The sequence below is a fragment of the Somniosus microcephalus genome, chromosome 10 (assembly GCF_052327205.1).
Source record: "Somniosus microcephalus isolate GS21.2 chromosome 10, FLI_Smic_1.0, whole genome shotgun sequence".
Taxonomy (NCBI): Eukaryota; Metazoa; Chordata; class Chondrichthyes; order Squaliformes; family Somniosidae; genus Somniosus; species Somniosus microcephalus.
The window spans coordinates 215,091,278-215,115,496 of NC_140996.1; the positions used below are offsets into that span (position 1 = coordinate 215,091,278).

The 24,219-nt window shown below is 51.8% G+C and overlaps 1 protein-coding gene across 1 annotated transcript in view; it reads right to left on the minus strand.

The window, feature by feature from the left end:
• The window catches only part of crlf2 (cytokine receptor like factor 2), a 57,164-nt gene that overhangs the window by 11,873 nt on the left and 21,072 nt on the right, over positions 1–24,219 (minus strand). The window contains exon 6 of the mRNA XM_085999940.1: positions 12,350–12,495. Coding sequence (XP_085856066.1) covers positions 12,350–12,495 — 146 coding nt within the window. The remainder of the gene's footprint in view (positions 1–12,349; positions 12,496–24,219) is intronic.

Below are 24,219 nucleotides of genomic sequence, written 5' to 3' on the forward strand. Positions count from 1 at the left end.
CGATGCTGAGGACATCGTGGATAACACGTTTAGGGAGTTGGTCACATCGCAGGTAAAGGCTGCACAGGCAGGAAGAGAATGGGTGACCACCAGGCAGAGTAGTAGACACAGGCAGGAAGTGCAGGGGTACCCTGTGGCTATCCCCCTCTCAAACAGATATACTGCTTTGGATATTGGTGAGGGAGATGGCTTATCAGAGGAAGGCAGCAGCAGCCAACTTCCTGGCACTGTCAGTGGTTCTGCTTCACAGCACGGGAGGAAAAAGATTGGGAGAGTTATAGTAATAGGGGATTCTATTGTAAGGGGAATAGATAGGCGTTTCTGTGGCCGCAAATGAGACTCCAGGATGGTATGTTGCCTCCCTGGTGTAACGGTCAAGGATGTCTCAGAATGGCTGCAAAACATTTTGGAAGGGGAGGGTGAACAGCCAGTTGTCATGGTGCATATAGGTACCAATGATATAGGTAAAAAACGGGATGAGGTCCTAAAAGCTGAATATAGGGAGTTAGGAGGTAAATTAAAAAATAGGACCTCAAAGGTAGTCATCTCAGGATTGCTACCAGTGCCACGTGCTAGGCAGAGTAGAAATAGAAGGATATTTCAGATGAATATGTGGCTAGAGGAATGGTGCAAGGGGGAGGGATTCAAATTCCTGGGACATTGGAACCGGTTCTGGGGGAGGTGGGACCAGTACAAAACGGACGGTTTGCACCTGGGCAGGACCGGGACCGATGTCCTAGGGGGAGTGTTTGCTAGTGCTCTGGGGGAGGGTTTAAACTAAAATGGCAGGGGGTTGGGAACCTGAGCAGGGAGACAGAGGAAAGGGAAACAAGGATAGAAGCAAAAGAAAGGAAGGAGAAAAACAAAGGTGGCAGTCAGAGAAATCAAGGCCTAGAAATTGAGTGGGCTTAGCGCCCATTTTGCGGCGCTAGAGGGCATTGCGCTGGACTTACAGCCGGTTTTGAAATTGACTAGTGCCCAACATCGGCGTTACACCGGTAGCGCTGCGCCGGCACCGATGACGTCATCGGTGTGCGCAGCGTCCCGGTTGCCATGGTGACGGGCCCCAGCGCCGAAATTCAGTTGCGGCCGCCTCGCCCGTGGCAGCCGCAACTAAGACTCTGGCAACAGAGTCTTGCACGACTTTGCGCCGGCGCATAAAGGTGGAGCGGCGGCCGGCCGCTTTCCCGCTGGCTGCCTGCCCGCACCTCCCTTCCCGGACTCCCCCACCCCCCCCCCGCGGAACAGATGCTTCTCGGCTGCGAGCCCGGCACTTCCCCGAGGTGCCGGGCTCATTTTTGTGAAGATTTTACCGGCCAGCAGGCGGGTGCAGGCAGCTCCTCCTTAACTGAAGGAGGAGGCCTGCACTTCCCGAGCCTGCCGCACCGCATCGGACGCCGCAGCGCCGGAATAGCGCCGCAATGCGGCGCGTAGCGCCAGTTTTCAGGCGCAAACAGCCTTCAGTAGCGCCGGCAGCCGTTTGGGCGCGGCGCTACTGAATTTTTGGCGCGCACAGCGTGACTTAGCACCGGCGCTAAATTTCCGGCGTTAAGCCCCGGCACAGCGCAACCTCAATTTCTAGGCCCAAGGGTTTAAATCAAACATGGCCACAGTAAATAATAATCCTAAAAGGTGTGAGCGTGTTAAAAAAAAAGCCTGAAGGCCTTGGCCTAGAAATTCATTGTAGCCACTTTTGGGGCGTTAAAGTCGGGCGGCCGCTAAAGTTTGCGCCCGCCGCCAAATCGAGGCCACTTCTGCGATATTCATTAGCTTCGCCCTAAGAGTTTGCTCGAGCGCTAAAACTGGTCCTGGATGCCTCTCTTTAGGCGCTAAGCCGGAGGTGCTGAGCGATAGTGCCCAGGCCGGGCGCAGCGCAGATGCGGCCATCTCGTGATTGACAGCAGACACCCTGGCGCCGGCCAGCTCTTAAGGGGGAAGGGTCGACTTTGTCTGCTGCCACGCCCTGGATAGTGGAGCCCTCCAGCTAGGCCTGAACACTGCTGCTGGACCCAAATAGCGCCTGAAGCCATGCAGAGGGCCCGTGAACGAGCGCAGCGCTTCTCAGAGCATGATCTGAGTGTGCTGGTTGGTGGTGTGGAGAAGAGGCGCCATATTTTGTACCCGGACAATGGCAGGAAGGCGCCGCTCCGCGCCTACCGGAGAGCCTGGAGGCATGTCGCCAGCAAGGTGTCAGCCAACAGCGAGGTCCCCAGGACCGGTGTCCAATGCCGCAAAAAGTTTAATGACCTCACGCGGATTGTCAGGGTGAGTACCCTTTCCAGTGACCTCCTCATCCTTGCATGTGCACCTCACATTATGGGCAAAGGGACCTGAAAGCCCTAATGGCCAGCCCTCATCCAGCAGCTATGGAACAGGCATGAACATCAATTGCACATTCTGCACTTAACACACTGGCCAAGCTATTCCACCATGGGAGGCAGTGCACACAAGATCAGGGCGACACACTGGCCAGGCTCTTCCACCATGGGAGGCAGTGCACACAAGATCAGGGCGACACACTGTGCTTAGAGGCCGTCCTTTTTCTTGCAGGCCAAGCTGGCTAATAATCGGAAGAGCCGGACTGCGACCGGGGGAGGCCGACCCCAGATCCAGCCGCTCACCGAGCTTCAACATCGCGTGGAGCGCATCATGGGTGCCCGGGTGATTGGCCCCGTTGCATGTGGAGATGCCGACCCTGTTCTGGGCACCAATGGTAAGGACATCCATGTTTGGACCTCTCTCGTCCCACTTGCGCATCAGATCTACATCCTTTGCCACTGTCCGACCAATGCGCTGAATGCCACCACTCATGCATCCCTCGCTGACGCCCTCTCCTCACTCTAAAGCTACTCTTGTGCCTTCCTGGTTTCAGATGGTGAGGAGGAGGTCCCTGAACTTGCCAGTGACAGCCCCTCAGAGGAGGAGGAGGAGGAGGAGCAAGAGGAAGGCGGCCCATCAGGGGAACCCTCAGCCGTGGCAACCCATGCCAATGCAGGGGACACGTCTTCCCTGGAGGGGAGCGTCGCGGAAGTGTCGGAGGGGAGGGGAGCTCATGGGACCTGCGGCCTGCAGAAACGCGGGAGGGGGGTGCCAGCTCGGCGGCCTTCTCCTCAGAGGGGGGAAGGGTCAGAGGGGAGTCCAATTGCTGGGCCCAGCGGCCTCCAGCAACGCAGGAAGGGTCGGACAGCTCGGCGGCCTTCTCCCCAGAGGGAGAGTCCGGCCTCCAGTCCGGAGATGGTCTTCGCCGAGGAGATGGAACGCCTCGAGCACTTGTCCGCGGACTCGGAGCGCCGGCACACGGAGCTCATGGGGGTAGTGGCGTGGTTGCCTGAGGCCATCGAGTCCCTCTCTCGGAGTGTCACCGATGTCGGGGCCTCACAGGCCATCAGTTTGGCAGAATTCGGGGCAGAGCAGGCAGCGAGTCGGGCGGTATTTGGGGCAGATCAGGCAGCGAGTCGTGCGGCATTCGGGGCAGCTCAGGCAGCGAGTGGGCAGCTGATCAGTGGTGCCGTGCAGTCACTGGGTGCTCTGATGAGGTCACTGAACAGGTCAACACGGGCACTCACTGCTGCCACACTCGCTGTGTCAGCCAGGCATCGCCAGGGCACCCGGCGCGCTGCAGCAGCACAGCGGTCTGTCCCTCGGCAGATTGGTGCGCATGCTGCAGTGCTGGCCCGGGCGAGTGCCAGTGTCTCAGGCGACCAGCGAGCGCCTGCCATCCGCCAGCTTGCCCCCATTCCTCCAGCCGCCACTGCCACTCCCCCAGTGGAGCTGCCAGGAGCTGCTGCAGCGACTGATGCTGGCCAGCCACAGCTGCAGCATTCAACAGCCGCCCGCTCGACGGCCAGACCTCGAATAGGCCGACCCCCAAGGGCATCTGCCATCACGACATGTGCCCCTCTGGAGCCTGCCCCCAGCCTTGCAGCAGCCAATGGCCTTACTTTGAGGAGGAGCAGCAGGGTGGGCAGGGGCCACACAAAGATGGCCAAGGCATCGACCTAGCGGGCCAAAAAGTCGAATGTGTGGCCAATTGTGTTTGTTTTTTGAGGCCGAGATTTGGATGTTTGTTTTTTGAGGCCGAGAATTGGATGTTTGTTTTTTGAAGGCCGAGGATGTGATGTTTGTATTTTTTGAAGTCCGAGGATGACGGCCATTTTAGTTGCACTGTTTTGTTAATCCTCTCCAGGTTGTGGGAGCGAGTAATGTGTTTGAGTGTTTTTTGGGGGTTTCGTCTGTTTTTGGTTTTCATGTGGGAAGGGCCCTGAGTTTGTTCAATAAAGCATTTTATTTATTAACATTGTCCATGTTTGATCTTTGAAGTGTTTGTTGCCTTAACCGGCTGAGGGCTTGCGGAACGGCTGCAATCATGTTCTTTCATTGGCACAAGCCATTCCCTGACAGGGGGCCTAGAAGTGACGTTCAATAAGCCGCCGACGGGCGGCCCTTGGACCTTGTGCCTCCCTCCTGGGCTGGTACTCCTCGTCCTCCTCCTCCTCATGCTCCTCCTGCTCCTCCTCCTGAGGTGGGGGTCCAACGTGAGGTAGCAGTGCCTGAGTCCTGCGGATAGCCAGGTTGTGCAGCATGCAGCAAACGACGACGAATTGGGAGACTCGGTCCTGCGAATACTGGAGGGCTCCCCCGGAGCGATCGAGACAGCGGAACCATTGCTTGAGGACGCCGATTGTTTGTTCTATGATGTTCCTAGTCGCTTGATGGCTCTCGTTGTATGCCTCTTCAGCAGGGGTCGTGGGCGTGCGGAGCGGGGTCATGAGCCAGGTACACAAAGGATAGCCTTTGTCCCCGATAAGCCATCCTGTTGGGTGAGGCTGTGCCTGGAACATGTCAGCCACAGTTGTCTGTCGCAGGATAAAGGCATCGTGGCTGCTGCCTGGAAAGCGGGCATTGACAGCTAGGATGCTCTGCCTGTGGTCACACACCAGCTGTACGTTGAGGGAATGGTAGCCCTTCCGGTTGCGGTAATCCTCGGCATGCTCCAGAGGTGCCCGCAAAGCCACATGCGTGCAGTCAATGGCGCCCTGCACCATGGGGAAGCCCACTATTCTTGCAAATCCCACTGCACGCTGCTGCTGCTTGTCCAGGGTCATGGGGAAGGAGATGAATTGATGTCTCCTTGTGAAAAGGGCTTCGGTCACCTGGCGGATGCAGCAATGCACGGCGAACTGGGAGATGTTAGCGATGTCCCCAGCAGCGGATTGGAAGGAGCCGGTGGCATAGAAGTTGAGAGCCACCGTCACCTTCACTGCCACCGACAGAGACGTCCTGCGCATCAGCTGTGGCTGCAGATCTCTCTGAAGCAGCTGGCAGATGTCTGCAACCACCTCCCTTCTGAATCGCAGCCTCCTTACACACATCGCGGCAGACATGGTCAGATAGGAGGACTGCTGGCGGTATACCCTGGGTGGGTAAGGCCTCAGTTGGCGACGCCTGTTGCCCCCTCTGCGTCTAGCCAGGGCTGCCACTCTCTCACGGCGTCTGTAAGCCCTTCTGGCATAAGGCTGAAACTCAGCGTTGGCACCCAATGCAGCCCCCATTATATGCTGGGAAACAATGAGCTCTCAATGAAGGCAAAGATAATTGCTAAGCTCTGGCCTGAGCCAAAAATACCTGTCCTAGTGTTGGTCCAAACCAGTAAGCTCTCCTCCTTGGTCTCTCTCCAAAAAACCGTTGCACAAGAGTGAATGCTGCAAAATGGCTGCCCTTTATAGTGCAGGGTAAGTGCCCTTTAATTAGCACTCCCCGCGGCCCGCCTTGGCTGTGTACCGTTCCACTTCACAGTTGTTCGGGCCGCCCAGCGCACAATGGGGCGGCGCGAGTGAAGTTCCGGTTCGGGGCGCACAAAGGGCGTTGCACTAGTAAATGACGTCATGATCTGCGCGCGCAGCAGGGCGCGCGCTAAGACTTTGCGCCGGCGCTAAATGTGTACTGAAGTTGGGGCGAGGCGCAGATCGCGCTGCGCCCGGGCGCTAAGCGCCTAGCGCTCGAGATCTACTCCTCCTAAGGCGCTAACGGCTGGCGCGCCCAACTGAATTTCTAGGCCCTTGTGTCTTAATGCGAGGAGCATTCGTAATAAGGTGGATGAATTAGCTGCGCAAATAGAGGTAAACGGATATGATATGATTGGGATTATGGAAACATGGCTCCAGGGTGACCAAGGCTGGGAACTCAACATCCAGGGGTATTCAATATTCAGGAAAGATAGGCAAAAAGGAAAAGGAGGTGGGGTAGCATTGCTGGTTAAAGAGGGGATTAACACAATTGAAAAGAAGGATATCAGCTCTGATGATGTGGAATCTGTATGGGTAGAACTGAGAAATATCAAGGGGCAGAAAAAGTTAGTGGGAGTGGTATACAGACCTCCAAACAGTAATGCTGAGGTTGGGGATGGCATTAAACAGGAAATTAAAGACACGTGCAATAAGGGCACTGTAGTTATCATGGGTGACTTTAATCTACATAAAGATTGGGCTAACCAAATTAGTAACAATACTGTGGAGGAGGAATTCCTGGAGTGGGTACGATATGGATTCCTGGACCAATATGTCTGAGGAACCAACTAGAGATCAGGCCATCTTAGACTGGGTATTGTGTAATGAGAAAGGATTAATTAGCAATGTTGTTGTGCGAGGCCCCTTGGGTCGGAGCGATCATAATATGATAGAATTCTTCATTAAGATGGAGAGTGAAGTAGTTGACTCAGAGACCAGGGTCCTGAATTTACATAAAGGAAACTACGATGCTATGAGGCGCGAGTTGGGTAGGATTGATTGGGGAATGGCACTCAAAGGGTTGACGGTGGATAGGCAATGGCAAACATTCGAAGATCGCATGGATGAACTACAGAATTTGTTCATCCCTGTTTGGCATAAAAATAAAACAAAAAAGGTGACTCAACCGTGGCTAACAAGGGAAATTAGGGATAGCATAAGATCCAAGGAGAAGACATAGAAATTGGCCAGAAAAAGCAGTAAACCTGAGGATTGGGAGCAGTTTGGGATTCAGCAAAGGAGGACAATGGGATTAATTAAGAGGGGGAAATAGAGTATGAGAGTAAGCTTTCAGGGAACATAAAAACTGACTGTAAAAGCTTTTATAGATATGTGAAGAGAAAAAGATTGGTGAAGTCAAGCATAGGTCCCTTGCATTCAGAATCAGGGGAATTTATAATGAGGAGCAAAGAAATGGCAGGCCAATTAAATACATACTTTGGTTCTGTCTTCACAAAGGAGGACACGAATAACCTCCCAGAGATGTCGGGGAACATAGGGTCTAATGAGTGGGAGGAACTGAAAGAAATCAGTATTTGTAGGGAAATGGTGTTAGGGAAATTGATGGGATTGAAGGCCGATAAATCCCCAGGGCCTGATAATCTACATCCTAGGGTACTTAAGGAAGTGGCCCTAGAAATAGTAGATGCATTGCTGGTCATCTTCCAAAATTCGATAGACTCTGGAACAGTTCCCATGGATTGGAGGGTAGCTAATGTTACCCCACTATTCAAAAAATGTGGTAGAGAGAAAACGGGGAATTACAGACCGGTAAGCCTGACATCGGTAGTGGGGAAAATGCTAGAGTCCATTATAAAAGATGTAATAGCAGAGCACTTGGAAAACAGTGACAGGATCGGACAAAGTCAACATGGATTTACAAAAGGTAAATCGTGCTTGACTAATCTACTGGAATTTTTTGAGGATGTAACTGGTAGAATAGATTAAGGGAGAACCAGTGGATGTGGTGTATTTGGACTTTCAGAAGGCTTTCGATAAGGTCCCGCATAAGAGGTTAGCGTGTAAAGTTAAGGCACATGGGATTGGGGGCAATGTACTGACTTGGATAAAGAACTGGTTGGCAGACAGGAAGCAAAGAGTTGGAATAAACGGGTCTTTTTCCGAATGGCAGGCAGTGACTAGTGGGGTATCGCAGGGATCAGTCCTAGGACCCCAGCTATTCACAATATATATAAATGATCTAGGCGAGGGAACTAGATGTAATACCTCCAAGTTTGCAGATGACACAAAGCTGAGTGGGCGTGTGTGCTGTGAGGAGGATGCCGAGAAACTCCAGTATGATTTGGACAGGTTGGGTGATTGGGCAAAAGCATGGCAGATGCAGTATAATGTGGATAAATACAAGGCTATCCACTTTGGTGGCAAAAACAGGAAGGCAGATTATTATCTGAACGGCAATAGATTGGGAGAAGGGGAAGTGCAACGAGACCTGGGTGTCCTTGTGCACCAGTCGCTGAAGGTAAGCATGCAGGTGCAGCAGGTGGTTAAGAAGGCAAATGATATGTTGGCCTTCGTAGCGAGAGGGTTTGAGTACAAGAACAAGGATGTCTTGCTGCAGTTGTACAGGGCCTTGGTGAGACCACACCTTGAGTATTGTGTGCAGTTTTGGTTGCCTTATCTGAGGAAGGATATTCTTGCCATGGAAGGAGTGCAGCGAAGATTCACCAGACTGATGCCTGGGATGGCAGGAATGACGTATGAGGAGAGATTGGGTTGATTGGGCTTATACTCGCTGGAGTTTAGAAGAATGAGAGGGGATCTCATTGAAACTTATAAAATTCTAACAGGACTGGACAGACTGGATGCAGGAAGGATGTTCCCGATGGACGGGAAATCCAGAACCAGGGGTCACAGTCTAAGGATAAGGGGTAAGCCATTTAGGACAGCGATGAGGAGGAATTTCTTCACCCAGTGAGTGGTGAACCTGTGGAATTCTCTACCACAGAAGGCAGTTGAGGCCAATTCATTAAATATATTCAAGAAGGAGTTGGATATATTTCTTAAGGCTAAAGGGTCATGGGATATGGGGAGAAGGCAGGGACAGGGTACTGAATTTGGATGATCAGCCATGATCTCATTGAATGGCGGAGCAGGCTTGAGGGGCTGAATGACCTACTCCTGCTCCTATCTTCTATGTTTCTATGTTTAAGTAGGCCATTTGGCCCCTGGAGCCTGCTCCACCATTCAATAAGATCATGGCTGATTTTCGACCTCATCTCCACTTTCCTGCACTATCCACATATTTTCATTGATTTGCTTAACATCCAAAAATCTATCGATCTCAGCCTTGAATATACACAACGACTGAGCCTCCACAGCCCTCTGGGGTAGAGAATTCCATAGATTCACCACCCTCTGAGTGAAGAAATTTCTCCTCATCTCAGTCCTAAATGGCTGACCCCTTATTCTGAGACTTTGACCCCTGGTTCTAGACTCTCCAGCCAGGGGAAACATCCACCCTGCATCTACCCTGTCAAGCCCTGTAAGAATTTTGTATGTTTCAATGAGATCACCTCTCATTCTTCTAAACTCTCGAGAATATCGGCCGAGTCTACTCAATCTGTCCTCATAGGATAATCCCCCCATCCCAGGAACCAGCCTGGTGAACCTTCATTGCACTCCCTCTATAGCAAATATATCTTCCCTTAGGTAAGGAGGCCAAGGGGGAAATATTGAATCGCGCCCCCTTTGGGGCGTTAACTTCGCCGGGGCACTAACGGGAGGCGCAAAGCATCCGAATTTTTAGGCCCCAAGCTGTCCACAGTACTCCAGGTGTGGTCTCACCAGGGCCCAGTATAATTGCAGTAAGACTTCTTGGGGGAAAAAAGTTGGTTGCTTTGCGCCTCCCGTTAGCGCCCTAAGAGGGTGCTAACGGGGCGCAAAGCAACCAGCGCCCAGGTGCGTCGCCGCCCACGCCTCTCGCGAAATTCTGCAGGAGGTTAGCAGCGGTGGTAACCGGTAGCGCCCCGTGGAGCTGTGCCGCCGGCGATGACGTCATCACTGTGCGCAGCACCCCGCTCACGCTCCGGCCGCGATTTTTGGGAGCGCCCCCTGACTTACCGCCAGACGCTATGTCCAACGGGGTCAGGGGGGACTACCTGCGACCAGGGAGGCACTATTTAAAAGCGATGTGCGGGGTGGCCATTTTTGTTGCCGGCCACGTGCCAGCACCTGCCTGCGCCTCCATCCCCGGCCTCCTGAAATGCAACCCCCCACCCCCGCGGAGTGCCAGCTGCGCTCCAAGAGCCCGGCACTTCTCTTGAGTGCTGGGCTCTTTTGCCGGCACTCCCGATCCCCGGGGGGCCCAGCTGGGCCCCGGGTTGCGCTGCGCAAGGCCCCTCCCCTTTAAGAAGGGGAGGAAGGCCTGTAATACCGCGGCACAACGTGGCACAGCGCGTGGCACTGCAGCACACAACGCCGTGATGTTCCCTCACAGTGCCCCAAGAGAGATACGGGGCGCTTCCAGTAGCGCCCTGCTTCCCTCTTGGGACGATAACACTCAATTTCCATCACGGGGGCGCTAATTTTTCTGGGGTGCTAAAACCGGCGAAGTCTTTGGGGCGCTACTTAATTTTTAGCCCCTTTACTCTTATAATCAACTCCTCTTGTAATAAGTATTGGTAAGCTATTTGACCACGCTCGGAGGTACATCGTAGCTGAGCTCTATCAAGTTTTCATTTGGCAGCCGTACAGGTGCACTTTTAAGCAGGGGTTACCAGATGCAATCGGGATTATGAGTGGGAACCCTGGCTGACCTTTGCCCTCCTTAGCACTGGGGCCAATTGTAGCTCCTTTACCATCACCTCGACGAGCACAGCACAGACCAGGAAGCAAGGGCTACAAATTCCGATGCACCACTTCTTGACGCATGCCCGGAGCAAATAGTGCAAAATTGCACACTCTCAGCCCAAGATTTCCCACACCTCAATGAACAGGCAAATCATTGGCTGGAAATGTGCAAATCCTGTGATACCTGCTCCTCACCAACATTTACTCCAGAATTCTCTGAAGAGATATATAAAATTATGGAATATCAGAAAAGAGAGCAATGAAGCCATAAAATAATCAAGAGTTTCAGCCAATGTTATAATATAAACGGCGGAAGTGAAGCGGAGATGTCGATGGGTGATCTGCAAAAGCTCGTGATTAAATTGCAACCTGATAATGGCTTTTAGTTCCTGCAATCTTTCTCATCTCCCATGGTGTTTCGCACAGTGAATCTGAAGATATTCTATTGTATAACATGAGACCACTAAGCCCAGATATCAACCATTGTTTTTACTCCCTGCAGAACCAGTGGTACTGTAAAATGAGCAATATCACTTCAGCCGCCCGGCATACATCTCTCCTGAATTTTGCTTCCATTCAAGTCAATGGGAGATGAAACTCGGGAGAGATGCATAACGGGCGGCTGAATCGATATCGCCAGTCAAAATTCACCCTGTTGAGTCTAGAGGTATAAGGGTCTCAGTGGATTTTCAAGCCCCGAGGTTTTAGCACAGGAAGAGGCCATTCGGCTCTTCTTGTCTGCAATGAACTTAGGCTCCTCTCGGGGACTGAATTTACACAGACATTGTTTTTTTTACTTCTCTCTCTCCCAGCTAATTGAATTTTTTGGACTTTCTCCTCATACTCTTTTGTATTCTGCTTTAAGCAATCATCCAGTGACTATAGTAAGAATTATTTTGCAGTACCGAAGCAGAATTAAAAGGACATTCAGGGCCTGCCATTTCTTAAACAATATGGGAGGGGGGGATTCTTTTTATTTTAAATCTTTAAATAGTCCACAAAGGAGTTTTATGCAAATGCATAACCAGGGGAAATTAAAGCCTATTTCCTGTTCAGTCAGGGCTTTTATGAATCATAAGCAGAACTATTGAATCTCACTTATTTGGAGTAAAACTTGCTCATTTTGAATTAAAACGTATCTGATTTTAATGTATTTCGCACCACTCCATTTTATAAATCCAGCTCCAGTTGTTCAGGTGATTTTTTTGTCACTTATTTTCATCATAATTATTTCTCCTAAAGGCTCCTTTTTTGACAGCTGTTTCACACGTGATCCCAACTTGGCAACCTTTGCCCTGCCCAACAGCAACAACAACCTGCATTTATATAGCGCCATTAACATACTAAAATGTCCCAAGGCGCTTCACAGGAGCGTAATCAGACAATGTTTGACACCGAGCCACATAAAGGGATATTAGGACAGGTGACCAAAAGCTTGTCAAAGAGGTAGGTTTTAAGGAGCGTCTTAAAGGAGGAGAGAGAGAGAGGTCGAGAGGCGGAAAGGCTTAGGGAGGAAATTCCGGAGCTTTAGGGCCGAGACAGCTGAAGGCACGGCCGCCGATGGTGGAGCGATGAAAATCGGGGATGGGCAAGAGGCCAGAATTGGAGGAGTGCAGAGGACTTTGAGGGTCGTAGGACCGGAGGAGGTCACTGAGAGAGGGAGGGGTGAGGCCATGGAGGGGTATGAGCACACGGATGAGAATTTTAAAATTGAGGTAGAGATGAGCTCACAGCACAGTGTGTAATGTACCAACCTGCCAGTCTGAGTCCATGTTGCTTTTGTATTCCATCTCATACTGAAGCCACTTTGGATTCTGATTCTTTGGTATATCCCAGATCACTGAAAGCTCTTCCTTCCCGGCAAAATGAACACTCAGGTTTTGTGGCGGATACAGTTTAACTGAAATAATTAGATTCAGTACTAAATTAGAATATCCACAAAATGTAACCTGCACATTGATTGCACTATGGAACACACAACACTCCCTGCAAAGGGGAGAAAGTTAACTTGTCATAGACTAATCCTCCATATTTAGTTTTCTGCCTAAAGGTTAAAGTCTTAATTAACCAGCAGGCTTGCAGTGCAGGCTATTTGATTTTTTTAAAATTAATTCTTGGCACATGGCGCATTACTAGCAAGGTCAGCATTAATTGTCCACCCCCTAGTTTCCCTTGAGAAGGTGGTAAGTCACCTTCTTGAACTGCTGCAGTCCCTGCGCTCTGACAGTGCTGTTAGGGAGAGAGTTCCAGGACTTTTACCCGGCAACAATGAAGGTACAGCGATATATGTCCAAGTCGGGATGGTGTGTGACTTGGAAGGGAACTTGGAGGTGATGGTGGTATCAAGCACCTGCTGCCCTTGTCCTTCTAGGTGGTAGAGGTCGTGGGTTTGAGAGGTGCTGTTGAAGAAACCTTGGCGAGTTGCTGCAGTGCAGCCTGTGGCTAATATACACTGTAGCCACGGTGTGCTGGTAGTGGAGAAAATGGATGTTTAAGATGGTAAATGGGCTGCCGATCAAGTGGACTGTTTTATCCTGGATGGTGTCATGCTACACAGGTCATGGTGATCAACAACCTTAACACACTGGTTAACCAGGTATTTGTTACTCAACCACCTGACATTAGACTGGAAACACCCGCAAGCATGGCCATATGCCTATTTGGCTGACCAACAACTTAAGGTCATCAAATACATCAACAAGACTTCAGTGAGCCAATGTTACACAGAAAGGAAGTGACTGGCTCCACCTCATTTCCAAATTAACAACGACCGTAGTGATCATGTGGAATTAACTGACTGAACACAGAAAGGGGAAATCTGAACTCGAGAGATGGAGCTGAAGGTCACAGTTCTCATAGAGTCATAGAGTCATAGAGTCATAGAGTTTTACAGCACAGAAAGAGGCCCTTCGGCCCATCGTGTCTGCGCCGCCCATCCATCCCTGTCCAGTCTAATCCCATTTTCCAGCATTTGGTCCATAGCCTTGTATGCAATGGCATTTCAAGTGCTCATCCAAATGCTTCTTGAATGTTGTGAGGGTTCCTGCCTCTACCACCCTTTCAGGCATTGAGTTCCACATTCCAACCACCCTCTGGGTGAAAAAGTTCCTCCTCAAATCCCCTCTAAATCTCCTGCCCCTTACCCTGAATCTATGCCCCCTTGTTATTGACCCCCCTACTAAGGGGAAAAGTTCCTCTTTGTCTACCCTATCTATGCCCCTCATCATTTTGTACACCTCAATCAGGTCCCCCCTCAGCCTTCTTTGCTCCAAGGAAAACAACCCCAGCCTGTCCAGCCTCTCTTCATAGCTGAGGCGCTCCATCCCAGGTAACATCCTGGTGAATCTTCTCTGCACCCTCTCCAAAGCAATCACATCCTTCCTATAGTGAGGCGACCAGAACTGCACACAGTACTCCAGCTGTGGCCTCACCAGCGTTTTGTACAGTTCCATCATAACCTCCCTGCTCTTATATTCTATGCCTCGGCTAATGAAGGCAAGTATCCCATATGCCTTTTTAACCACCTTATCTACCTGTTCCGCTGCCTTCAGGGATCTATGTACATGTACACCAAGGTCCCTCTGACCCTCTGTACTTCCTAGGGTCCTACCACTCATTGTGTATTCCCTTGCCTTATTTGTCCGTCCAAAATGCATCACCTCGCACTTTTCAGGGTTAAATTCCATTTGCCACTTTTCCGCCCATCTGACCAACCCGTTTATATCGTCCTGTAGCCTGAGGCTTTCCTCCTCACAATTTACCACCCCACCAATTTTCGTGTCATCTGCGAACTTACTGATCATACCTTTTACATTCTCATCCAAATCATTTATGTAGATCACAAACAACAAGGGACCCAGCACCGATCCCTGAGGTACCCCACTGGACACAGGCTTCCAGTCACAAAAGCAACCTTCGACCATCACCCTCTGCCTCCTGCCACTCAGCCAGTTTAGGATCCAACGCGCCAAGGCACCCTGGATCCCATGGGCTCTTACCTTCTTGACCAGTCTCCTATGCGGGACTTTGTCAAAAGCTTTACTGAAGTCCATGTAAACCACATCCACAGCATTTCCCTCATCCACCCCCCTAGTCACCCCCTCGAAAAATTCAATCAGATTTGTCAGACATGATTTACCCTTGACAAAGCCATGCTGACTATCCCCGATTAATCCTTGCCTCTCCAAGTGGAGACTAATTTTGTCCCTCAGAATTTTTTCCAATAATTTCCCTACCACAGATGTTAGGCTCACTGGCCTGTAATTCCCTGGTTTATCCCTGCTACCCTTCTTGAATAATGGTACTACGTTAGCTGTTCTCCAGTCCTCTGGTACATCCCCTGTGGCCAGAGAGGTTCTGAAAATTTGTGTCAGAGCCCCTGCAATCTCCTCCTTTGCCTCCCACAGCAGCCTGGGATACATCTCGTCTGGGCCTGGGGATTTATCCACTTTTTGGCCTGCTAAAACCGCTAGCACCTCCTCCCTCTCGATGCTAATATGTTCAAGTATGTCACAGCCCCCTTGCCCGATTTCTATGTCTGCATCGTCTTTCTCCATAGTGAACACAGATGCAAAAAATTCATTTAAAACCCCGCCTACATCATCTGGCTCTACACACAGATTGCCACTTTGGTCCCTAATGGGCCCTACCCTTTCCCTGGTTATCCTCTTGCCCTTAATATACTTATAAAACATCTTAGGATTTTCCTTTATTTTGCTCGCCAGTGTTATTTCATGGCCCCTCCTCGCCCTCCTAATTTCTTTTTTAAGTATGCCCCTGCATTTTTTATACTCCTCTAGGGCTTCTTCCGTCTTTAGTCTTTTGTAACTGCCAAAAGCCCCCCTTTTATTTCTAATGCATTTTTGTATATCCCTTGTCATCCAAGGTTCCCTTTGCTTGTTGGTCCCACCCTTGACCTTTACAGGAACATGTTGGCGTTGTACTCTCTCTATTTCCCTTCTGAAAGTCTCCCACTGTTTTGATGCGGATTTTCCTATAAGTAGCTGCTCCCAGTCCAATTTGGCCAGATCCTGCCTTATCATATTAAAATCGGCCTTCCCCCAATTTAGAACCCTTATTTCCGGGCCGTCTTTGTCTTTTTCCATGACCACCTTAAATCTCACCGAATTGTGGTCACTGTCGCCAAAATGCTCTCCTACTGACACTTCCACCACTTGCCCGGCTACATTCCCCAGAATTAGGTCCAGTATCGCCCCCTCTCTTGTAGGACTTTCTACATGTTGGCTCAAAAAGCTCTCCTGGATGCACTTTAAGAATTCTGCACCCTCTAAGCCTTTCACACTCTGACTATCCCAATTTATATTGGGGAAGTTGAAATCCCCCACTATTATTACCCTATTATTTTCGCACTTTTCTGAGATTTGCCTACATATCTGTTCCTCTATCTCCCCCTGACTGTTTGGGGGCCTATAGTACACTCCCAGCAAAGTGCTTGCCCCCTTTTTGTTTTTAAGTTCTACCCATATGGCCTCATTAGAGGAACCCGCTAATATATCATCCCTCCTTACAGCAGTAATTGACTCCTTAATTAATATTGCAACACCCCCTCCCCTTTTACACCCCCCTCTGTCTCGCCTGAAGATTCTATACCCCGGAATATTGAGCTGCCAGTCCTGACCCTCCCTCAACCATGTCTCCGTGATAGCAACAATATCGTACTCCCATGTGTTCAACAACAACTTCAGTTCATCCACCTTATTTGCAAGACTCCTTGCATTAAAATAAATGCCTTCCAGCCCTGCCATATTCTCTTTTGCCTTCACATATTTGCTTTGCCTTCCCAGCTGACTTGTTTTTCCCTCTGTATTTGGCTGTAAATCACCCCCTACTATAGCTCCACTCTGTACCCCATCCCCCTGCCAAGTTAGTTTAAACCCCCCCCAGCAGTGCTAGCAAACCTCCCCGCAAGTTCTGATTCCCCTACTTCACTAAGCTCCCTATCTCAGCTGTGTCGCACTGGGGACGCAGCTGGCTGACACTTGGCACCTCCCACATGAGGGAAGGGGAAATCTTTACTGGGCTGCTCTGGTGACCATAACAGCTGAAGAGTCACACTGGCAGCGATCTGAACAACAACAATAACAAGTTATATTTATATAGCGCATTTCACATAGCAAAACGTCCCAAGGCGCCTAACAAGAGCAATAGCAATATGAATATTTTTGACACCGAGCCACAGAAGGAGATATCAGGCCAGATGACCATAAGCTTGGCCAAAGAGCTAGGTTTTGAGGAGCATCTTAAAGGAGGAGAGAGAGGTAGAGAGGCGGAGAGGTTTAGGAAGGGTATTCCAGAGCTTAGGGCCTCAGCAGCTGAAGGCACGGCCGCCAATGGTGGAGCGCTTAAAATCGGGCATGCGCAAGAGGCCAGAATTGGAAGAGCGCAGAGATCTCGGAGATTTGTAGGGCACGGAGCTAGGGAGAGGTGAGGCCATGGAGGGATTTGAAAACAAGGATGAGGCTTTTAAAATTGAGGCGTTGTCAGACCAGGATCCAATGTAGGTCAGTGAGCACAGGGGTGATGGGTGAACGAGACTTGGAGTGAGTTAAGATACGGGCAGCAGAGTTTTGGATGAGCTCAAGTTTATGTAGGGTGGAAGAGGGGAGGCCGGCCAGGAGAGCATTGAAATAGTAACGTCTAGAGGTAACAAAGGCATGAATGAGGGTTTCAGCAGCAGACATGCTGAGGCAGGGTTGGAGTTGGGCAATATCACGGAGGTGGAAGTAGGCAGTCTTGGTGATGGAGTGGCTCTGTGGTCGGAAGCTTATCTCGGGGGCAAACACAACACCAAGGTTGCGAATGGTCTGGCTCAGCTTCAGACAGTTGCCAAGGATTAGGATGGAAACGGTGGTCAAGGAATGGAGTTTGTGGTGAGGAGCAAAGACAATGGCTTCGGTCTTCCCACTATTTGGAAGGAGGAAATTTCTGCTCATCCAGTACTGGATGTCGGACAGGCAGTGTGACAAATCAGAGACAGTGGGCGGGTCGAGAGAGGTGCTGGTGAGATAGAGCTGAGTGTCGTCGGTGTACATGTGAAACATGATGTTGTGTTTTCAGATGATATCGCCGAGGGACAGCATGTAGATACATAGAAACATAGAAACATAGAAGATAGGAGCAGGAGTAGGCCATTCAGCCCCTCAAGCCTGTTCCACCATTCAATGAGATCATGGCTGATCATCCAAATTCAGTACCCTGTCCCTGCTTTCTCCCCATATCCCTTGATTCCTTTAGCCTTAAGAAATATATCTAACTCCCTCTTTAATATATTTAATAAGTTGGCCTCTACTGCCTTCTGTGGTAGAGAATTCCACAGGTTCACCACTCTCTGGGTGAAGAAATTTCTCCTCATCTCAGTCCTAAATGGCTTACCCCTTATCCTTAGACTGTGACCCCTGGTTCTGGACTCCCCCCGCCATCGGGAACATCCTTCCTGCATCTAGTCTGTCTAGTCCTGTTAGAATTTTATAATTTCAATGAGATCCCCTCTCATTCTTCTGAACTCTAGCGAATATAAGCCTAATCAACTCAATCTCTCCTCGTACGTCATTCCTACCATCCCAGGTATCAGTCTGGTGAATCTTCGCTGCACTCCCTCCATGGCAAGAACATCCTTCCTCAGATAAGGCGACCAAAACTGCACACAATACTCAAGGGCCTAGAAATTGAGTTTGCCTCCGCCAGGGCTGTAGCGCCCGAAATTTAGCGCCAGCGTTAATTGCCGCTGCGCCCGCCAAAAATTCAGCTGCGCCACGCCCAGACGGCTGCGGGCGCTAATGGAGGGTGTCAGCGCCTCGCAATGGGTGCTGAATGCAGGATTGCGGCGCTAATCCCCCGCTGCGGCACCCGATGCGGTGCGGCAGGCTGGGGTACTGCAGGCCTCCTCCTTCTGTTAAGGAGGAGCTGCCTGCAGCCGACCACTGGCCGGTGGAATCGCACAAAAAATGAGCCCGGCACCTCGGAGAAGTGCCGGGCTCGAGGCCCACACACATCTGTGCCGCGGGGGGGTGGTGGAGGAGTCCGGGGAGGGAGGTGCGGGCAGGCGGCCGCCGGGAAAGCGGCCGGCCGCCGCGCCACCTTAATGCGCCGGCGCTAAGTCCAGCAAGAAACTTTTGAAAAATCGTTGGTTGCGGCTGCCACGGGCGAGGCGGCCGCAACTGAATTTCGGCGTCCGGCCGCGTTACCACGGCAACCGGGACGCTGCGCACACCGATGACGTCATCGGTGCCGGCGCAGCGCTACCGGCTAACGCCGATGGTAGGGCCCAAATCAATTTCCGAAGCGGCTATAATTCCGGCGCAAGGCCCTCTAGCGCCTCTAATTGGGCGCTAACCCCACTCAATTTCTAGGCCAAGGTGTGGTCTCACCAAGGCCCTGTACAACTGCAGCAAGCCATCCTTGCTCCTGTACTCGAATCCGCTCGCTATGAAGGCCAACATACCATTTGCCTTCTTAGCCGCCTGCTGCACCTGCATGCTTACCTTCAGCGACTGGTGCACAAGGACACCCAGGTCTCGTTGCACTTCCCCTTTTCCCAATCTATTGCCGTTCAGACAATAACCTGTCTTCCTGTTTTTGCCACCAAAGTGGATAACCTTGCATTTGTCCACATTATACTGCATCTGCCATGCATCTGCCCAATCACCCAACCTGTCCAAATCATACTGGAGTTTCTCGGCATCCTCCTCACAGCACACACGCCCACCCAGCTTTGTGTCGTCTGCAAACTTGGAGATATTACATCTAGTTCCCTCGTCTAGATCATTAATATATATTGTGAATAGCTGGGGTCCTAGCAGCGATCCCTGCGGTACCCCACTAGTCACTGCCTGCCACTCGGAAAAAGACCCGTTTATTCCAACTCTTTGCTTCCTGTCTGCCAACCAGTTCTCTATCCAAGTCAGTAGATGAGAAATAAAAGGGGGCCAAGGATAGACCCTTGGGGGACACCAGAAGTAATGGTGTGAGAGTGGGAAGGGAAGCCACTGCAGGTGATTCTCTGGCTGCGATTTGAAAAATAAGAATGGAACCAAGCGAGGGCAGTCCCACCCAGCTGGATGGCGAAGGAGTGGCGCTGGAGGAGGATGGTGTGGTCAGCTGTGTCGAAGGCTGCTGCAGATAGGTCGAGAAGGATGAGGAGGGTAAGTTTATCATGTTCAAAACCAAGCCAAAGTCTCAGTCAGAGTGCTACAAAGACTGCCTAGAGGAGAGACTGGCAAGAGACGATCAAATTAGTAGATGGATTTCATATCCTCTTTGAGAAAAGCAGTTTTTAACCAGGATTTTTTAGCGTAAGCACAGCAAGTGGCAGATGCACTAAAAATTTTGTGTTCAATAATTCCCATTATGAACACCTAGAGAAGGGTTACCTGTGTGTAGGGTCTTATAGTGGTTAATCATTTGTCAAAGAGCTTTCCTGACCAAATGTGAGCTGTAGTCAACTTGTGTCTCTTTCAGCATATAACCCCTTCTCTTCTGTATGTTATGTATTTACTTCTGATACAGTGCCTTAGCTGGTTTATAATTGCATTTGCAATGTATCTTTCGGCCTTCATTTAGCATGATTTTCTTGCACATTCTTTTTGTATTAATAAAGTTGCAAGTTGCTACCAGCCCATTCTGAGTTATCAGGGCACCTAATAGTACTTATCCCCTCCACCCATTAAAGCTAGTTAGTTAGAAGGATTTTTTTCACATATGAGGATATGGAAGCTAAGACAATCATGATACTTAAGGGGAAATTAAATAAACCCTTGAAGTAGGAAGAAATCACGGAATATGGGGAATGAGATTTGAGCAGTCAAGGAAGCTTGCATCAGCACAGGCCGAACAGCCTTCTTCTGTACTGAAAGCGCGATGATATGATCTCATGCAGCCAGAGGTGAGTGGCAGCAGTTTGTGACCCCCTCCTTCTCTTCCATGCTAAGAAGTAGGGATTGAGAAAGATGAGAAAACAAAGAGGGAAAAGAAGAGAGCCTCTGAATAAAAGAAAGTTAGAAGCATAGACGTTCACAGCACAGAGAGAGGCCATTCAACCCATCTAGTCTGCGCTGGCTCTTTGCCAGAGCAATGGTCCATTGTAGGAACATTGGCCAATCTGGAACACTAGAGTATGTTCACCGGTCCTGCGGTCCCAGCAGAATGCTGCATTTGAAGGCCCTAGCCTTGGTCTCTGACCCACACATCCATTGAGCGTGGCTACCTGCTGGGGTTGCAGTATCATTGATTTTATCTAACTGAGTCAAGAAAGCATTGGAAAAAAATCCTAGCAGCCTGGGCAAGTACCAGACGTAATACTAGGCAACCAACAGGCGCTGTTCTGCAGAGGCACAGGGTGACAAATGAGGAAAGCATAACGCTTAGGCGAGCAACAGAAACAATTTGGGTCCTTAGGATGATGCCAGGTGAACACCATGCTGCATGTTCTAGGAGTCCAAGGTAGAAAATACCAGACAACAAGGGAAGGGTGCCAGACAAAGGCCTAGAAATTCAGTCTGGACACTTTTGGGGCGCTAAAGTCGGGCGCTCGCTAAAGTTAGCGCCCGCCGGAAAGTGCAGGCCACCTCGCCGAAATTCAGTAGAGTTGGCCAAGAGTTTGGCCGAGCGCTGAAACTGGCGTTGCAATGCTCTGTTCAGGCGCTAATCCGGCGATGCGGCCTGATAACGCCGAGGCCGGGCGCAGCGCAGGTGCGGTCATGTTTTGATTGACAGCAGACACCCTGACGCCGGCCTGCTCTTAAAGGGGGAAGGGTCGACTTTGACTGCTGCCACGCCCTGCATACTGGAGCCCTGCAGCTAGGCCTCAACACTGCTGGTGGGCCAAAATAGTGCCAGGAGACATGGAGAGGGCCCGTGAACGAGCGCAGCGCTTCTCCGAGCATGCTCTGAGGGTGCTCATTAATGGTGTGGAGGACAAAAGACAGATCTTGTGCCCGGACAGTGGCAACAAGGCTCCCAGGAGCGAGTACAGGAAAGCCTGGAGGAGAATCGCCCGCAGGGTGTCATCCACCTGCGATGTCCCCAGGAGTGCGGACCAATGCCGCAAGAAGTTCAACGACCTCACTCGGTTGGTGAAGGTGAGTACCCTTTCCAGTGTCCTCCTCATCCTTGCATGTGAACCTCACATTATGGGCAAAGGGACCTCAAAGGCCTAATGGGCAGCCCTCCTCCCGCAGCAATGGCACTGGCATGATCATCAATAGCACTTTCTGCACTTACCACACTGGCCAAGCTATTCCACCATGGGAGGCAGTGCACACAGCAACAGGGCACCACACTGGCCAAGCTATTCCACCATGGGAGGCAGTGCACACAGCAACAGGGCACCACACTGTACTTAGAGTCCGTCCTTTCTCTTGCAGGCCAAGCTGGCAAGGAATTTGAGGAGCCAGACTGTCACCGGTGGAGGCCGTCCCCAGTACCAGGTGCTCACTGATCTGGAGGAGAGCGTGGCTGGACTCATGCGTTCCCGGGTGACTGGCCCTGTTGCGATCGGAGATGCGGACCCTGTACTGGAACCCACTGGTAAGGACATGACCGGTTGCACCTCTCTCGTTGCCCTAGCGCTTCAGATCTAGATCCTTTCCCACTGACCGACAAATGCGCATAATGCCACCACTCAGGCCTCCCTCGCTGACGCCGTGTCCTCACTCTAAAGCTACTCTTATGCCTTCCTGCTTTCAGCTGCTGAGGAGGAGGTGGTCCCTGAAGCTCCGAGTGCCAGGCCCTTGGAGGAGGAGGACGATGAGGACCAGGAGGAAGGCGGCACATCGGGGGAACCCTCAGCCGCGCCAGGGGATGGCAATGGAGGGGGGACGTCTGACCTGCAGGAGAGTCAGGGGGAAGTGTTGCAGGGGAGGGCAGATCCTGTGGCCAGTGGGATTGAGGCACGCGGGAAGGGTCCGGCAGCACGCCGGCCTGCTCCCCAGAGGGGGGAGGTGTTGCAGGGGAGGGCAGATCCTGGGCGCAGTGGGGTTGAGGCACGCGGGAAGGGTCCGGCAGCATGCTGGCCTGCTCCCCAGAGGGGGGAGGTGTTGCAGGGGAGGGCAGATCCTGGGCCCAGTGGGGTTGAGGCACGCGGGAGGGTTCGGCCAGCTCGGCCGCCTTCTCCCCAGAGGGAGAGTCCTCCCTCCAGTCCGGAGAGGGTCCTCGCCCAGGAGGTGCGCCTCCTCGAAGAGATCTCGGCGGCCTCTGAGCGGCGCCACCAGGAGTTCATGGGGGTTGTGGACCAGATGCCTCAGGCCATTCAGTCCCTGGCTCAGAGTGTGGTCGCATTCGGGGAATCACAGGCCAGGGGGGTGGAACAACTCGCAGCAGCCCATGACAGGGGTGTCCAGCATCTCGTGGCAGTGCAGGACGCGACTCGCGAGATGAGTGGTGCCGTCCAGATACTGGCACAGCTGATGCGGCCACATACCAGGGCAGTTCGGGCACTCACTTCTGCCACACTCGCTGTGGCGCAGAGGCTTCGCCACGGCACCCGCCGCCCTGCTGCAGCACAGCGGTCTGGCCTCCACCAGATAGCTGCGCCTGCTGCACTGCCAGGCCGGCCGAGTGCCAGTGTCTCTGGCGAACATCGCGCGCCTGCCATCAGCCAGCTTGCCCCCCTTGGTGCAGCCGACACTGCCACTCCCCCAGCCAAGGTGCGACGAGCTGCTGCTGGCACTGATGCTGGCCAGCGACAGCTGCAGCAGTCAGCAGCCGGCCCCTCCCGGGACGTGCGTCGTCTAGGCCGACCCCCAAGGGCATCTGCCGACACGCCTCGGGGTCCTCATGAGCCTTCCCCCAGCCTTGTCCCAGCCACAGGGCCCAGGTTGAGGCGGAGCAGCAGGTCGGGCAGGGGCCAGGGAAGGCTGTCTAAGGACTCGCCCTCTCGGCACACCCACTAGAGTGTGGTGAGAGCGGTTTTTTATATATGGGGGGGCTTGTGTTTTGGGGGGGATTATTTTGGGAAGGCCGAAGATCAAGGCCTTGTTTGTTTTTATGGGGGTGTTTGTGTTGTGGAGGGGGGCCCTTATTTTTGTAAGGCCATTTGGATGGCCAAGTTTTGAAAGTCCTCCCCAGGTTTTGGGAGCAACAGATGTTTTTGACTGTTTTTTGGGGCTCTTGTGTGTTTTTCTGTTTCATGTGGGAAGGGCCCTGAGTTTGTGAAATAAAGCGTTTTATTTATTCAGCATGTCCAGGTGTCATGTTTCAAGTGGTTGTTGCGTTAACCGGCTGAGGGCTTGCGGAGCGGCTGCCTTCAGGTGCGTACATTTCCACAGCCCATTCCCTGACAGGGGGCCTAGAAGTGTCGAGCAATAAGCCCCCGGCGGACGGCCCTTGGACCTTGTGGCTCCCTCCTGGGCTGGTACTCCTCCTCCTCCTCCTCCTCCTCCTCATGGTCCTCCTGCTCGTGCTCCTGAGGTGGTGGTGCAATGTCAGGTGGCAGTGCCTGAGTCCTGCGGATAGCCAGGTTGTGCAGCATGCAGCACACGATGACGAACTGGGAGACTCTATCCGGCGAGCACTGCAGAGAGCCGCCGGAACGATCCAGGCAGCGGAACCGTTGCTTGAGGACGCCTATCGTTTGCTCTATGATGTTCCTTGTGGCTTGATGGCTTTC